At 38.6% G+C, this 17929-nt stretch overlaps 1 protein-coding gene across 34 annotated transcripts in view; it reads right to left on the bottom strand.

Moving 5' to 3' along the window:
• Positions 1–1330: 1330 nt before the first annotated feature.
• The window catches only part of ZFX (zinc finger protein X-linked), a 65005-nt gene continuing 48406 nt past the window's right edge, over positions 1331–17929 (bottom strand). For 27 of the 34 annotated variants that reach the window (XM_035289553.3, XM_078362562.1, XM_035289564.3 and 24 more), the window contains 5 exons: positions 7966–8115; positions 7590–7733; positions 7076–7231; positions 6417–6557; positions 1331–5271 (listed from right to left, as the gene is read on the bottom strand). In XM_035289553.3, the coding sequence (XP_035145444.1) occupies positions 4088–5271; positions 6417–6557; positions 7076–7231; positions 7590–7733; positions 7966–8115 (1775 nt within the window). In that variant the 3' untranslated portion in view covers positions 1331–4087. The remainder of the gene's footprint in view (positions 5272–6416; positions 6558–7075; positions 7232–7589; positions 7734–7965; positions 8116–17929) is intronic. The other 7 variants (XM_078362570.1, XM_035289565.3, XM_078362566.1 and 4 more) reach the window with 1 other exon arrangement.

The following is a 17929-nucleotide window of genomic DNA, read 5'->3' as shown; positions in this document are numbered from 1 at the left end:
AGTGCAGGCTACTTACATGCGTGCTAAAGGATATATACTTGTTGACTTGGCTTTTAAAACAGCAAACCGAAGGTATAAACTACCGTTTGGGTCCTATTCTTCTCTCACTGTTCATTTCTGATTTTTTGTGATTTTCTCATCTACCACACTAAATGTTGAACCAGTCGTCATCTTTTAGGTTCCTCAAGTGCTCTAAAAGTTTCCTAAGCTTTAACAGGCATCAGAATCACTTGGAGAACATGTTAAAACAAAGATAGCTGGGTCACACACCAGTTTCCCAATTCAGTAGGACTAGCGTGGGGCTGAGAATTTGCATCTTTAACAAAGTCCCAGGAGATTAAGATGCTGCCAATGCTGCAGCCACACTTTGAAAACCACTGCTCTGAAAGATTGCCCCCCTTTAAGATATTGATTAGCCATGTTTTTCCTTACATGAATGCTAGAATTTGTGGGAAATGCAATTGTTAATACTGAGATTCCCAGGTAATACAGATGCACATACATTATCTGACTGGTTGGGATCACAGACAAGTTGGGTATCATTTGTTGGACGTTCCATTACAACTTAAGTTTTTCAGCATGCTATGGTTTTGCCCGATTTATGGCTCTAGACAGTGACATTCACCACATTCCCTTGGTCATTTACCTAAATTTTGAATTATTGTTTCAATTATTAGGCAAACATTTGCTTGTTCATACAGTTGGAAGAACTGCAGAATCTTGTCTATACGACCAAAGATGGCACAACTCTCTTTTGACTCCTGACATTTACTTAACTGCCAATTTTTAACTGCAGCAGTGACCACTCTCTAGTATGTTACCGTCTACTACAGTCCTCTAAACTGGGCACAAAGGGGTAACGAGGGCACGATTTCTGCTGTGGAGGTGGTAACAGTCCCCACTGATTAAATATGCTGTGAATTAATACTGAAATGAACTTTAAGTGCTCTCAAAAACCACTTTATGCATAGGTAATTCATCTCAGGGGAACTGGAGATGCTAATAAAACAAATCATTTATGAAGATAAAAGAAAAAATGAATTCCAAGGACATGCTCATCAAAGGACTCACCAATCACCTCTTAAGTTCTCGGAAATACTACTTGCAAATTCACAGGACTGAAATATTACCAGTATTTGCATCTGAGTCACAAAATTCAAAGCAATCAAGCACTTTGCATTCCACTGCTGCTTAAAAGGAATTAAGAAATGGGGGGGATGAAAATAAACCACTGCTTTTGATGTTTATTAGGTTTACAAAAACTGTACATTTTTTTTCATTAAGAAAAAGCATTAACTTAGTACTGGTATCAAATAGACTAAACATTCAATAACAGGAAAATATTCTGATTTTTATTTTTGCACGTTATTCTCAAGTACACAATTACAATAATGTCACACATCCCTATATGATTTTCTTTTTATGTATTTTACTTTTTTTTTTTTTTACAAAGTATACAGAGGGAGGGACATACAATATTTAATAGGATATTTCTACAGAACAATAACTTATATTATGTCCTTGTAAAAATCTGTACCTCTTTAAAACATTTAACTGAAGCATCCTTGTTTTTTTAGCTTTGCTAATCAAAATTGTTTTAAGAATTAAAACTAGGTTGTAACTAATGTCAGTACATAACAGTGACTACGATTTCATTTTCTCTTTATACAGACAAATACGTTTTATCATATTCACTTGACCAAACCCTTAAATACCTTTTAAAGGTTTTAATATTGTGCTTTAAAAAGAAAAGAACTGTGTATGATTCCAGAGTATGTAAGAGAAATATAAAATGTGTGAAGTGATGTGTTCTTTATCTTTCAGTTTATTTAAAAAAATATAGTTAAATGACCCAATCATTTATATTTTCTGTATTAATTTTATAGGATTTGAAATTAATACACTTCTACTTTAAGTGTTTTAACATTACTTCTGGGAAAAATAAAAATCAAGGGAGATTTTAAAGGTTCTCACAAAAAAACAGACAGAGTTTTCAAGAATCACAGGGCAATGAATTACAAATCATATAATTTTAAGTTCGTAAAAAAAAAAAAATTACAGCACATTATGTGGGCCAAGAAGGTACAGGAATTTGCTGAGATAGGCTAGGAAAACCCATGCCTTGACTTTGGCATTTAGGCTAGAGTTCACACCTGCCTAAAGCACTTGATTTAAAACTAGACTAAGTCAGTCTAGCACTTCAGAGGCTTGCCAAACACCAAATATTTTGATTTCTAACCCTAAAAATATAACTCTTGAATACAAACATCAATGGCAAAGAGAAAGATGAAAGGTAAAAACCTAAGCACAAAGGGGGTGGAGCACCATAACAAGGTGGCAAGGCAACTACTGAGTGGGAAGACAATTTCTAGTTTTCCTACAACGTGCTAGATGCATATAAACCAATAGCCAATTGAAAGGACCCCCAAAACTGTTTTCTGTTCTCCAAGATTCGTCTTAGCACAACCAAATTCTAATCAACAGAGTTTGTTTTATGAACGTATGACACTGCTTCAGAACTGTTAAAAAATGCCAACTCTCAAAAAAACAGTGGAAGACTTAGTGATGTTCCAAATAAGGCCTCCGACTTTCCTTATCCACTTAAAACACATCTCTACCTTTTAATCAAAGCCAACTTGAGTGTTAAGTTTTTAAAGTTTGCTAACTGTAACTGTCTAAGAAATAACAGATCAGGCTGAACTTGCCAAATGTGAAGTCGTAATTAGCACCCGTTCTCTGGTCCACAGAGCTATCGCTGCTTTTCCATCCCCCTCACTAGATAAGACAGAGTTCCCTCTCAGGCTTCTCAAAGAGAACTGTGGGAGTCATGTCTGGATACTCATTTGCTTTTCAAAAAATATATAAAGACATGGAGCTGAAACTGTATGAAAACATTCTACCTAGAAACATCTTAACCTCTATTTTTCAATTACCAAAGATATTTAAAAGAAAATACCTTTACTCTTTAAAAATACCTAGTGTCCTTATTTTCCTTCTAATTCTTCACCTGAGTAGTCTCTCTGAAGAGCATGACTTACAAAATGCTCTCTCATGCATCCCTGGATCTTTCGTGTTATTGTAAATTTAATACTTTTAATTATAGATTTTAAACAACTACTACTTGGGGTCATGTGTATAAATATGTAAAGTAAGCAATACACACAGGTACGTGATATATATGTATGTGTGTGTATATATATATATATATATATACTTCAGGGTACATTTACATATATAAAGTTGCAAAAGATCCTATAAGCCATGAGTTACCTCTAGGAGATTCCAAACTGCAGTCCTCAGTACGTGTCATTTGTAGCATACACCCATTCCAAGACGAAGCCACACAGACAGAATAATCAAAATACAACAGGATCAAGCAAAAATTTTCAATAAGGTTTTCTAAAGTTTGCTACGCTGACAAAAGACGTAAATAATCCAAAGAAAGCCAAAAGAAGTATTATTTTATCTGCTAAACAAAATGAAGAGTAAACACGAACCCAGCCACTGTTCTTTACTCAGCAAAGCCAGGGACGCAAAAGCTCAAACGGCAACTTTCACTGTCAAGTGGTCTGAAAATATTAATCAAGACAAGTAAATGACTTCCATCTTATGATAATTAGACCTGACTGTAAAATCTCCCATTTATATTAGTAGATGTCTCTGACAATTTTATTGTGAGAAATGCATGGGGAAAAATAATGAGTCAACATGAATACTTTCAGAGTTACCAATGATGTAAAGTTACCTTAAGTTAATGATCTTAGAAGAGTACCATCAAGGTAAGCAAGGTAAATATTTAAATAAATATAAAACTTCTAAGATATAAAAATTCAGTATAGAATCAGGGATTACTTTATTAAAAGTAACTAGCTTGTTGCCAGTTTTCCCCATTTATTAAACAAACTGAATAGAATTTAGAACACACTACTGAACAAAATGTATATTAAAAAAAATCAACTAGAAAGCGGTAAATCTATTTGTACACAGCATAAATCAATATACAGTATTGTATGTGAATGAGATTGATTGGCTTTAATATGAATTTTCTGCTTCAAGGCCAATATCTCTACCATCTGGAGAAGTATTGTTAGGGCAGGCCAACTTCTTTATGATGTCGCATTATGTGCTGGTTCTTTTCTGAAGGTCTTCGGAAGCCTTTCTTGCAGTACTCACACCGGTGAGGATAGTCTTTCGTGTGAATGGAAATAACATGTCGTTTAAAGCCTGAGGCATCTGTAGTGCTATACTCACAGTACTCACACTGATACACTTTCCTGCCACTGTGTGTCTTCATATGCTTTTTAAGCTCATTCTGTTGCCTGAATCCCTTTCTACATCTCTTACACCTAAACGGAAGATCCTTTGTGTGAACTGAGAGAATATGGCGGCTTAGAACAAAAGGATCTGCAATCTTAAAGTCACAATGTCTACACTGGTGCATTTTTTTGCCCTTGTGGGCAGCCACATGTTTCTTGAGTTCTGAAGGCCTGTGAAAGCCTTTATCACACATGTCACACTTATGGGGGTAGTCTTTCGTGTGAACTGAAATTATGTGTCGTTTCAAATCACTTGAGTTCGAACTCTTGTGGTCACAATGCAAACACTGGTGTGTTTTGCTTTCTTGGTGGATAAGAGCATGTTGCTGCACCTCTTTGGTATCCGAGAAAGTCAGAAGACAAATGTCACACTTGAATGGCATCTCTTTACTATGCTTAGTTTTTACATGCGTTTTCAAGTTAGAAGAGTCTGCAGACCTATATTCGCAGTACTGGCATTGGTACGGCTTCTCCCCAGTATGGATTCTCATGTGCTTTTTGAGCTCTGATGGGTGACGAAAACCCTTACCACACTCCACACAAATATGAGGAAAGTTCTTGCTGTGGACCGCCAAGAGGTGGCGATTCAATAGCCCTTGTTCAGCTGTCTCGTATTCACAGAATTTACACTTGTGCATTTTGTTGGCTCCTTTTTCCTTATGCACCATTTTGTGAGTAAACAAAGCCCCCGCGTGAGAGAAATGCTTCCCACACTCATCGCATTCAATGGCCTTCTCTGCCTTGCTGGTAAGCTTGTGGCTCTCCAGGTGGTTGTGTAAACTTATCTTCTTGTTGGTAGTGTAATCACAGTCAGTACAGCGGTACTTCTTCTTGGCAAGGTGTTCGGGATGGTTTTTCATGTGCCTTTTCAAAAAACCTCTCGACTTAAACTTCTTCCCACAAATCATGCAAGGATAGACAGTCAAAGGATGTCCATCAGGGCCAATAATTATTGCTAAGAAAGGGAAAGAAAGGAATATGAGTGCTCAAACCAAGTTGTGTTCCAGTTTCTTCATGAATGTAACCGATATGTTCTGACCACTGTTGGCCAAGGACTCCTAAGTTGGGCTATTCGCTACTTAGCATTCCTTTTACTGTTTTTCAACACGAGATATAGCAACCTAGTCATAAAGAGAAAATGGTCTGAAAACTTCATTCATGAGGACTGTACCACCTTCACTCCCTCTAGTTTAATAAAATTAATGAGTATGTAACTTCCGTCAATTAGTGATTAAAGCTATAGCAATTTAGAAATTGGTGGAAAATTAGCTGGGTGCGGTGGCTCACACCTGTAATCCCAGCATTTTGGGAGGTCAAGGCAGGCAGATCATCTCAACTCAGGAATTCATGACCAGCCTGGCCAACATGGCAAAACCCCATCTCTACTAAAAATACAAAAATTAGTGAGGCACAGTAGTGAACATCTGTAATCCCAGCTACATGAGAGGCTGAGGCAGAAGAATCACTTGTACCCAGGAGGCGGAGATTACAGTGAGTTGATATTGCGCCACTGCACTTCAGCCTGGGCAACAGAGCAAGATTCTGCCTCAAAAAAAAGGAGGAAACTGGTGGGAAATTATTCATAAAAATAAACTGGTTACAAAAATTTCCACTGTTTATTCCAAAAACCATAATTTACATTAACTTACAGCAAAGTTTAAATATACCCATAAATTTTTTAACATGCAAATCATCATATAAAAATAAGACTATGTCATAATGAACTAAAGTACTTATCCTGCTGCTCTGTAAATTATGCCTGCTTTATGCTGACATAATTAGATTCTCTAAATATGTTAATTTATTTAAAAAGTTAATGCTTATAACATATTTGAGGGATTTCATTCCACGTACACATCAAAATCATCCAAGTTTTGAATTTTTCTCATCCATGTTTGAGCCATCTCCTGTTTCTTTTTATCCAAGGAAATCATTCATGAATATCACTGAATTCTGAAAATTATATTTTCAAGTTCAATAGACAAAGCTACATATGATCTAGCAGCTAAAATGCCATTGTGACACCCCTGTGGATACATACTAGAGTTTCCTCTGAGAGCTCGCAGAGCACGCTGCGCCATGGAACTCGTGCACCCTCACCTGTTTGGTACTGCCTGGAATCAGGTCTTCTCCTTTTCTTTGGTTTTTGTTTAGCCAGTCTGCCGAGGCCAGCAGACTCATCTATGTGCAAGAGGGCACTTGCAGTGCCATTCCGGTTTTCAATTCCATCAGAATTATTACCTGACAATGCGTATTAAAAAACAAAATTATACAGTATTATAAATTCTAAAGAATTAGGAATTCTTTATTAACTATAACAACGAAAAGCCATGATACTCATGAATGACAGAAATTCCCCATTCTAGGTCACGGGTTTTATGAGCACATTTATTATAGCGAGACCATAGGAAACGCCTAGCTTCCAAAGCTAAAAAACGCATGTCAGCATTTTGCCCCATGGACTCCCTTGTTGTCTCCCAAAATTATAAAGCCATGGGCCAAATATGATGAAAAGTTACAGCTTGAAAGCCTGTGTACTTCTTGCAGTACTTCCTTCTACATAATATACACATGAAGAAAATTCCTGTTAAAAATAAAGACAAAAAGTAGACTTTATACTCTTATTCAAATCAAATAATCCTTACAGGATACTGGAATTTCAGATTTTTAAAACCTAAGACCACAGAAACCATTCTTCAATCATGGATTCATGTTCAAGAACCAACTTCTTCAATGCTAAGAGTTGCTGGGCAACTTACCATAAGCTGCTGCCCATGCGATCGGCATGAAGGTTTTGATTTCATTGTCGTCCATTTGCTGCTCATGCACGGCGGCGGCGGCTGCAGCTGCCGCAGCAGCATCCTCCTCTCCTACAATCACTTCCATATAAACTTCATCAGCGATTTCAGCAACATCTAAGTAGAAAGTTACAAAAACTTCTGTGACCAGGTTTACAGAGATCACAGGAAAGATGTTTTTATTTGAATTCGGTTAATACACAAATGAAAAGAAGGTCCAAATATTACATACCTAGAACATAGCTTTCATGTAGTAAGCACTCAATAAATATTTGTTGAATGAATCATTCACTTCTTGGCTTTCACCATAATTTGGTTTTAAAGGAACATTGTAAGCATATAAGTCACTGATGTTTCCCTTGGAATGTAGTAGCATAATAATCTCTAAAATAATGCTACTTATTTCAAACATTGGCCACTTAAAAAAAGCTCCAGAAACATAAAATTTTCTCCCACAAAAAGGCCACCTACTTACTTAAATCTTCATCTTCTGGCTGAGAGTCATTGACAGTCATATAAACCATCTTTTCCCTGGGAACACGAATACTGCTGTTCTGATCAAGCAGTTCAACTCCATGATCATTCTCAGGCTCACTCTCCACAATGTCTACAGTTCCACCTATCAGGGAAGAAGACAGCTTCAATAATTTACTTGAAAACTTCATTTCCACCTGTTTCTTTTTATATGCTTTCCTTATTACTTTTTACAAACTTTGCTATTACTACTTTGAAATTCTTATATAGAAGTTACTTCAGAAGAGACTCCAAATGTTCTCAATCTAAATAACCCAAAAGTAATCAAGCTGAAGCATTTGGATGAGAATATATAATGTCTAAACACTTCTTCTTACCTAAGTCATCTTCTCCAGGGTCAGCTTTAAAAATGTACACCTTGATGACCTCAGGGCAAGAGCCATCCACTTTACAAGGATCAATTTCCGACTCTGTGTCCATGGTCATTCCAGAAGAACCGTCGTGTTCTATTTTGCCAGCATCATCCACTAAAAAGGAAGGAAATAAATCACAAATAATAATAGCAGATATTTAAATAAAATGTTACTATTTGGAAAAGTTCTTTTACAAATATAATGTCTAACTTGATTCACATAAAATTAGATTTTACACCAGGTGCGGTGGCTCACGCCTGTAGTCCCAGCACTTTGGGAGGCTGAGGCAGGCAGATCATGAGGTCAGGAGATCGAGACCATCCTGGCTAACACAGTGAAACCCCGCCTCTACTAAAAATACAAAAAAAGTAGCTGGGCACAGTGGCACATGCCTATAGTCCCAGCTACTTGGGAGGCTGAGGCAGGAGATTTGCTTGAACCCAGGAGGCAGAGGTGGCAGTGAGCTAAGATCATGTCATTGCACTCCAGCCTGGGTGACAGAGTGAGGCTCTATCTCAAAATTTAAAAAATTGGATTTTACCTAGGCAACTAGAAGATTCAATAAATATATTCCTAAAGACTTCTGAAAACGGAATCAGATATTAAAGCAAAAACTATACACAGAGAAAACTCCGTGGTAGCCTAGAAAACTGTAAGTAACAAAAGAATATACTTATATAGCCTTTGCTAAGCCACAAGGTAAAAGCACTCCTAATTAAAGATTCCGTCGAATACTAAAATCTTAAAAGAACTGGCCAAGTGCAGTGGCTCACTCCTGTAATCCCAGCACTTTGGGAGGCCAAGGTGGTTAAATCACTTGAGGCCAGGAGTTCAAGACAAGGCTGGGAAAAATGGCAAGACCCCCATCTCTACCAAATATATATATATATATATATATATATATATATATATATCTCACACACACACACACACACACACACACACACACAAATTAGCTGGGCATGTGGCACGCGCCCGTAGTCCCAGCGACTCGGGAGGCTGAGATGGGAGGATCACATGTGCCTGGGAGGCAGAGGTTACAGTGAGCCAAGATCACACCACTGCACTCCAGCCTGGGTGACAGAGTGAGAGCCTGTCTCAAAACAACAACGAAAAACTTAAAAGAATGTCCTAGAGGTAAAATCAAGAAATACAGTCTTCATATAAGTATTTTATAAGAACTATTTCATGGTCACTATTCTTGAATATCATTTGATATAATCTATTTCCAATAGAAAAATACATTTGAAAATAATCAAAATATGATTGCCAGAAAGGTATACTGCAATGAGATGGTCAACAGAAATTCAACTTCAATCTGCTTAAATGTAAATGTGCATAATGTACACACACAACTTTAGTTTATGATAATAATGAGTCTAGGTCCTTGCTGGCAAATGCAGCAATACATGAATTAAAACATATTTATATATACCCATTGCTCTCATTAATGAAGGTATAGCCTACATATGTTAAAAAATGAACAAACAGAGAGAGAAAAGGAGAGAGAAAAAAAAGAAAGAAAAATAAAAAGAAAAGAGATACATATGATTTCCAGTAGTAGAGACTCGAGGGATATACAACAAACATCACATTTATTTTTTAATTTTATATTTTATGTATTTGTTTATTTTGAAAGAGAGTCTCTGACACCCAGGCTGGAGTGCAGTGGCACAATCTTGGCTCATGCTGCCTCCTGGATTCAAGTGATTCTCCTGCCCCAGCCTCTCAAGAAGCTGGGATTATAGGTGCCCGCCACCACACCCAGCTAATTTTTGTATTTCTAGTAGAGATGAGGTTTCGCTATGTTGGTCAAGCTGGTCTCAAATTCCTGACCTCAAGTGATCCACCCACCTCCGCCTCCCAAAGTGCTGGGATTATAGGTGTGAGCCACCACGCCCAGCCAAACATCACATTTTTAAAGCTTTGTAAAAGCATCCGAGGAAATAAGTTGCTGTTATTCATAGGACCTGGAAAATAAAGCCCCCCAAAATGATGTCTTCAAATAACAGACTCTGAATTTGAATACCAAAAGCATAATCCCCATATAATGTAGCCCTACGTTACACAGTGACATCTCTCGCTCAACAGTAAGTGTGGCAAAGACTAATGAAAAGTTAGCACCCAATACAATTTAGTTTATCACAAAAGCTGGATTTTTCAATGTTGAGTCCATTAGTGAAACACTGAAGGAATGTTCTCTCTGCTCTAGGCCCAGCAGACCTATGTGGCATAGTGGAAGACTAACCAGAGGTGATCAGGACCGAGTCCCAGAAAAGAAGCCTCACTGAGCTTGTCCGCAATGCCTACAACAAGGCTTTTCATTTCCCCTTTGCCCTTTTAGTCCCCTTTCTGGTGTTCCTCTGCCAGATATATCTGTTTTCCTTTTGGATGGACATTAATGTTTTATTCAGTTCAACAATCAGTGAATCACAACTATATTAGACTCTAGGCTAGGTACTGAAGATGCAAACATGAAAGTCAAGGGCTCCAGAAGTTTAGTCTCGTGGGAAAGTAGACAACAGCTATCTTTAAATGCAGTAATAACAATGCAGCTACCACTTATTGAATGATTATGGTAAGTACTATTCAATACTTACAACCCTCTGAGGCAGGTGGTACAATATTCTCTACATTTTACAGTAGAGCAAACTGAAGTTTAGAAAGGTTGGGTAACTTATCTGGAGTCACACGATTCATATCTCAAACTATGTTAGCCCCAATCAGGACTCGTCAACTTCTGGAACTTGGAGCATAGGGTTTAAATTGGTAGAGGCCAACTGTGATTTTTGAAAAATCAAAAAAATAGTATAACAATTTAAACATGCTTTCTTTTCATGGAAATCAAATGAATGTGCTCATGACTCAAGCAGGCATAAGCAGTATTGCAACCACAGCTAGGTGGTGGTAGTTCTGACCACTATTAACTTTTAAAATTCAGTCATCCCTTGTGTAATTTACACCTGTTATATCAAGACAGAACTCAAATTCTGACATCTTCGAAATGATACTTCTGCCAAGTCCTGTCGAAATCTCTATCAGATCCAAAAGTTGTGTTTACCTAATCAAAATTCTTACACAGAACATCAAGATGAATCTAGTATCTCAAAAGCCAACATTAAAAAGCAAAAATACGGCTGGGCACAGTGGCTCACGCCTGTAATCCCAGCACTTTGGGAGGCCGAGATGCTCGGATCATGAGGTCAGGAGTTAGAGACCAGTCTGACCAACATGGTGAAACCCCATCTCTACTAAACATAGAAAAATTAGCCAGGCGTGGAGGCACGTGCCTGTAATCCCAGCTACTCAGGAGGCTAAGGCAGGAGAATCGTTTGAACCCGGGAGGCAGAAGTTGCAGTGAGCCAAGATTGAGCCACTGCACTCCAGCCTGGGCAACAGAGTGAGACTCTGTCTCAAAAAAAAAATGGCAAAAATACAGTGACAATTTATCAACTTAACTTCTGACTTATTGAGAAATAAGACCATCCAGATCCCAAACAAATTACTTGCAAAGAAAGGTTGAAAATGGCATCCCCAAACCTTTGTCATGTGAAAACATAAAAATTATAAAATTTAATCAGCTTGCTTCATATGCAAAGTTTAAGAATCCCAAACTCGGCCAGGCGCGGTGGCTCAAGCCTGTAATCCCAGCACTTTGGGAGGCCGAGGCGGGTGGATCACGAGGTCAAGAGATCGAGACCATCTTGTCAACATAGTGAGACCCCATCTCTACTAAAAATACAAAAAATGGTGGCGCGTGCCTGTAATCCCAGCTACTCGGGAGGCTGAGGCAGGAGAATTGCCTGAACCCAGGAGGCGGAGGTTGCGGTGAGCCAAGATTGCACCATTGCACTCCAGCCTGGGTCACGAGAGCGAAACTCCGTCTCAAAAAAAAAAAAAAAAAGAATCCCAAACTCTGGGCCACTGACAGCAGTTGTTGTTTTGGTCTATTTTTGACATCATTAATCAGCAAACGAGATTTTAATATACCTTCAGTTTCAAAACCAAATAAGTCACTTAAAAATGTACTTGTTGATAAATTATACTTTTCCTTACATACTTTAAATTCAAATGAAGGTCATTTATGAGAAAAAAGCAAAACCTTGCATATTATGTACATTATAAGATGACATTAAAGTTGAACCCTCTAATGCAACCTTTAATAAATTGATACAGAAAATAAAAGAGAATGAGAGAAGTCTGGCAAACATCATTGTGCACTGATCGCTGCCATGGGAACAAAGGAACGATACCTCACTCAGGATGGGATAAAGAGAAGGGCACTTAATTCAGGTAAAGGGACAAATGCAGGGAGACACAAAATGGCATGATGGTAAGGGAATGCATGGTTCAATATTGCTGCAATGTGAGGGAAAAGTGTGTCACAAGGCATGGCAGGAAATGCAGTTGACTGCAGAGCTGAAACCAGGTCATGAAGGGCCTGGTGCACAAGCAGAGGGGCTCAGACTTTATCCTCGCAGGCCAAGGGTCTCAATCTGGTCAGGTGTCAAAATCTCTTAGGGAATTTAAAAACAAAGCATCCAGTCCAGCAGCTCTACAGAATCAGAATCTGCAGGGCTGGGACCTGATATATATGGACAGATTTAGGGGCGCCATGCCTCTGGGACTCTGACAGGCAGGAGAACATCTGCTGCAGGGATTGGAAGACTTTCAGGCAGAGCAGTGACTAAGTCAGATGCCCATTTTGCTGGTCTTGGAAAAGTAGATCCAAAGAGATCAAAACATGAAGCTGACTTAAGTCTACTACACTAATGCAGGTAATGACGACGCTTTGAATCAGGACAGAGGTAGTACAACTGGGGGAGTGGGCTGGACTTGGGGCCTATCTTGGGACTAAAATGAGTAGAACTTGGTGTCTGACTGAAAACCCAACATGACAAAGGAGCCAAGGCTAACTGGGTGTTTTTAATTTAGGTGACTGAGTGACTGGGGTAAGAAATGTGAGAGAAATGAGGAAAAGGATCTCTCTTCCTACATGTTTGATTAATTAACTTAAGATCCCAAGGATAACATGCTGAAAAGCCCTCAGAGCCAGCGCTTGTCACTATCACATTGTGCTCATGGCACCCTTTGCTTGCTTGCTTCTCTCGGAATACATGATTCACTGTGTGGCCACTGTCTGATTTTCCTCCCCATCTTTCCCACTGACACAGCAGAATCTGTATTTTCATTACTCAGTCTTTTAAGACCCAGTCTGGTGACAGTAGATGCTCAGAATATTGATGAATCAACAATTCACTGAATGAATGAGATGTGAAGCCAGCTGTTTAATATTCAAGTCTGAAAGTGGGAGGCTGACACAGTTTGGGGAGCCCTCAACTGTGTTAACTAAGCCTTGCCATCATGCAGTGAGAATCTGCAGTGTGAGGACAGAGTCCCGGGAATGCCACAGTTTAAGGGAGGGGCAAGAATAATTCACAAAGAAACCAGAGAAGGGAAAGCTGGAGAGGGTAGAAGGGCATGAAGGAAATGCAGGAACCCTAGTAAGGCCCACAGCAATAATGCAGCACCACACAAATCAAGAAGGAACATGGAAGAGGAATGTCCACTCTAGTAGCCTGAGGTTGATGTTCTTGATGGAAATTGGTGGAGTGAAGGCTGTATGGGGTCAGACTAGAGTGGGTTGAGGAGTCAATGGAACATGTGAGTTTCTTCAAGTCTAGTTTTAAAAAGGCAAACAAAGGGTTAATAACTAGAATGGGTTGCAGGGTCAAGGACTTTTCTGTTTAGTATTAATAGATAAAAATACACAAGCATGCTCTGTCTGTGGGAGAAAACAGATTAGAAAGTGAGAGGCTGAAGCTAGAGGACATGATGAAATTTTGAGATCCAGATCTCAGAGGAAAGGGGATGAATGACACTGGAGCAAAGATGAAGGAATTTTCCTTAAATAGGAGGAGAAACATGCTACCCTTCTGAGACTTGAATGAGAATGTAGCTATGCTATGTTTAGGGAAGCAGGGAAGGTGGTAATGCAGAAAGCGTCAGTTTATGGCTGGTGGCTTCAGTCATAGATACGAAACAGGAGGCAAGAACTTGGGTAATTAGTGAGAGAACAGCAGACTGGGTTAAGACCTTGAGAAACTAGAGAAAATGAGTGATCCAAGACAAGCTTAACAATATGAAGGTTCAAAGAGTCCAACTGGTTAAACTCTTTGCAGTTAAAAAACAACTACAGGTTGTCTAAACGCTGAACGTAACTATCCAAAGTATCTTGATTATGCTTTATAAAAATGATTTGTAGGGGGAAAGAGTCAGCATTAATGTTCTTACTTCTGGACTGATGTGTACTTACCCTTTTTCAAAGCTATTTTTATGCCATACCCAGCTAACTGGGCTAAGGTTATTTCCTTAAAGGTGGTTTGGAATTTCAAACTGAGCTAGCAATGGAGGGATAAAGTTATCACCAAACCGGGCAGAAGAGTGCAGAATAAATCTACAACAACTTCGGAGAACTCAACTCTAAACAGTTTGATACTGTTGATAAAGCTCGCCTCTTTTGACAAGGTTTGTCAAAACTGATTCTAACAAGTGCTGGAAAATCCAATGTCCTTGTGTTTACAAAGAACATGGCCAGGCTTATTGTTTCTGCATGTCAGTTTGTACCCTTCAGATTAAACCTCTGATGACTAGAAAATCCAATCATTTTAGAGCTTCCAAAATGTCATGGTTTTACCTGTAACTTGAAGTAAAAGACCTTTGTTTGCTTTCACAAATGTGTGGGAAAACATATTCCAAATATATGAGCTTACCTGGTTGCAAAGCTATTCTATTACGTAAGTATAATTCACCTTCAGATTTTCACTTTGAAAATTTACTCCACTAACTCAATCTACAAAATTATTCTGAATATGAAACGTTACAGGAATGATTTATCTTTAAAAAAGACACTTTGATGGTCCTGTTAAGTACTCAAAATTTCACTGTAATTTTAAAGCTACCACTATTAAAAATGAATTTCTAAAAACAAAGACGGCTTTGATAAAATTGAGTCATTGTACCTATGATTCCTGCATAAGTACCTTCTCCTAATGTAATAATAAAGAACCAGAGCTTTAGAATAAGGCCTCTCCAAAACAGAAGAGCATAATTTCTGGAAATTAAGACTACTTCTAATAATAACTACCCTTTGCATGGCATTTTGCAATTTCCTTTGCATTTTTACATTTTTAAATTTCATTTGATTCTCATCTTTTCCAGGTAAAGAAATACAAGCTCTGAAATGGCATGTGATTTGCTCAAAGTCAGTGAGCAATTCTGATAGGTGGAAGAGAAAGTGAGGTGCCTGTCTTTAGAACTCAGACCTTTATCTTCATCTTCTGATTTTTAAAGAAATGTATGTTTACTGTGTAAAATTTAGTATTAAAAGTTAATTATCAATAATCCCACCAAGCAGAAATTCCATCATGTTAGTAAACTTCTCTCCCATCTTTTTCTATTCTTTTTGAAAAAGTAATATTGGCATCATATAGTTTCTTCAAGCTTTATATAATAATCTTTATATTAGGCTGGGCGCGGTGGCTCATGCCTATAATCCGAGCACTTTGGGAGGCCGAGGCAGGTGGATCACGAGGTCAAGAGATCGAGACCATCCCGGTCAACAAGATGAAACCCCGTCTCTACTAAAAATACAAAAAATTAGCTGGGCATGGGTGGTGCGCGCCTGTAGTCCCAGCTACTCGGGAGGCTGAGGCAGGAGACTTGCTTGAACCCAGGAGGCGGAGGTTGCGGTGAGCCGAGATCGCGCCATTGCACTCCAGCCTGGGTAACAACAGCGAAACTCCGTCTCAAAATAAATAAATAAATAAATAAAATAATCTTTATATTTCACCTAACATTTTAAATCTCAAAACTGAAAATTTAACTTATCAACTATCTCATTAGTAGGAGTGTACTATAGTAAAATACAGGTATATATTATAATGCTTCAAGGAAGCTTCAGTAAAACCCCTCTAAAGACTGAAAATTAGGAGATGATTACATGCAATGCTAGGAGATACTGAGGTATCTAGTTCATTAAGATTTCAGAAAACCTAGTAGTTTTTAATAAAGAAAACTTACAGGGGGCAGGGAGAGACACCCCATTTCAAGTAAACTGTTAAAGGAATGTTAATCTAATGAAAAAACTAGCAGAACTGAACTCATTCTTACATGGAGAACATCATTTCACAGCAAACCTATACAGTAAGCAATGATGGTGGTCATGATGGACAGTGAGAACAAACATTTACTGATCACGTATCACACACCAAGCACAAAGCTAAGCCTTTAAAGCATACATTTACTCTTCACAACAACTCTATGAAATAGGAAATACTGTTTTCTTATTCTCACCTCTCTAAACTTCCAGGCAAATTTCATTATAATTTTGCCAAAATAAAAAATGTATATAGCTGGGCTTAGTGGCTTACATCTGTAATCCCAACACTTTAGGAAGCCAAGGCAGGTGGATTGCTTAAGCTCAGTAGTTCAAGACCAGCCTGGACAATATGGTGAAACCCCGTCTCTACAAAAAAGTACAAAAATTAGCCAGGCATGGTGGCGCGCACCTGTAGTCCCAGCTGCTTGGGAAGCTAAAGTGGGAGGATTGATTGAGCCCAGGAGACAGGGACTGTAGTGAGCTATGATCACGCCATCACATTTTTATTTATATATAATTTTTAAATACTACATGTTTAATACTATATATGTTTCTAAATTACATAAATACAGTATTTGCACTGGAACTGCATTTTGTCTAAATTAACATAATAAAAGATATACATAATAAAAAACATAGTAATTGCCTAATCTCTCAAGATCAAGTTGTAAAGTTTATTTGCCTTCCCTAAGGAACAAAATAATGGCTTTTAGTTGATTTCCCCCTCCCTAGATTTCCCACAGAACACCTCTAGACACCGCTCTCTTTCAGCCTTCCTAAAGCAAAGATCCAGTCACCTTATTCTCTAGCACAGAAGGGTGCCCCATTTCCTACCAAGTAAAATACAAACTACACAGTTTAGCAACCAACCTCTGGCCAAACTGCCTCTGTCCTGTCCCTCCCAGTAGTTTCCATAGACTCTATGTGCCCCAAACTTAAAGAGTACATTTTTATTTCCATTCCTTTATGTTTCTTTTTGCTCTTAAAAAAAAAAAAAAAAAAAAAAGGCCGGGCACGGTGGCTCACGTCTGTAATCCCAGCACTTTGGGAGGCCGAGGCGGGCGGATCACAAGGTCAGGAGTTCAAGACCAGCCTGGCCAACATGGTGAAACCCTGTCTGTCTCTACTAAAAATAATACAAAAATTAGCCGGGTGTGGTGGCACATGCCTGTAATCCCAGCTACTTGGGAGGCTGAGGCAGGAGAATTGCTTGAAGCCGGAGGTTATAGTGAGCCGAGAAGGCACCACTGCACTACAGCCTGGGTGAAAGCATGAAACACCGTCTCAAAAAATAATAAATAAATAAATAAATAAATAATCACCTATGACCAATTCTTGGCCCTTATGTGACTTGCAGAGGAAGCATCTGACAGATGCTCACTCTGTGATTCACTTTCCTCACTTGGCTCCCATGACCCAACCTCTTGGTTTCCTCTCACCTCACTAATACCTTAATGACCAAACATTTACTTGAAGATCAGCATTCAGTGCTTACTCTATATGCTGGGCAGTGATGTGGCACTTGGGATACAATAGTGAACAAAACACAGGGAAGCTGCCTTCTCTCTCTTTGCTGAAGCCTCCTCTTACCGCCTCGTGCTGCAAACTCCAGAACTTAGTCCTCAGTCTTAGTCTACAATCACTCCTTTGGTTATCTCACTCCGTCTCATGACTTCAATTTCATCTATGTACCAATAACTCCCAAATTTACATCTCCACTCTAGACCTGTTTCCATAACTCAGATTTGTACATGTATCTCCTCTTTG

Source organism: Callithrix jacchus, chromosome X (assembly GCF_049354715.1).
Source record: "Callithrix jacchus isolate 240 chromosome X, calJac240_pri, whole genome shotgun sequence".
NCBI lineage: Eukaryota > Metazoa > Chordata > Mammalia > Primates > Cebidae > Callithrix > Callithrix jacchus.
This window is presented reverse-complemented; position numbering and strand designations above follow the sequence as displayed.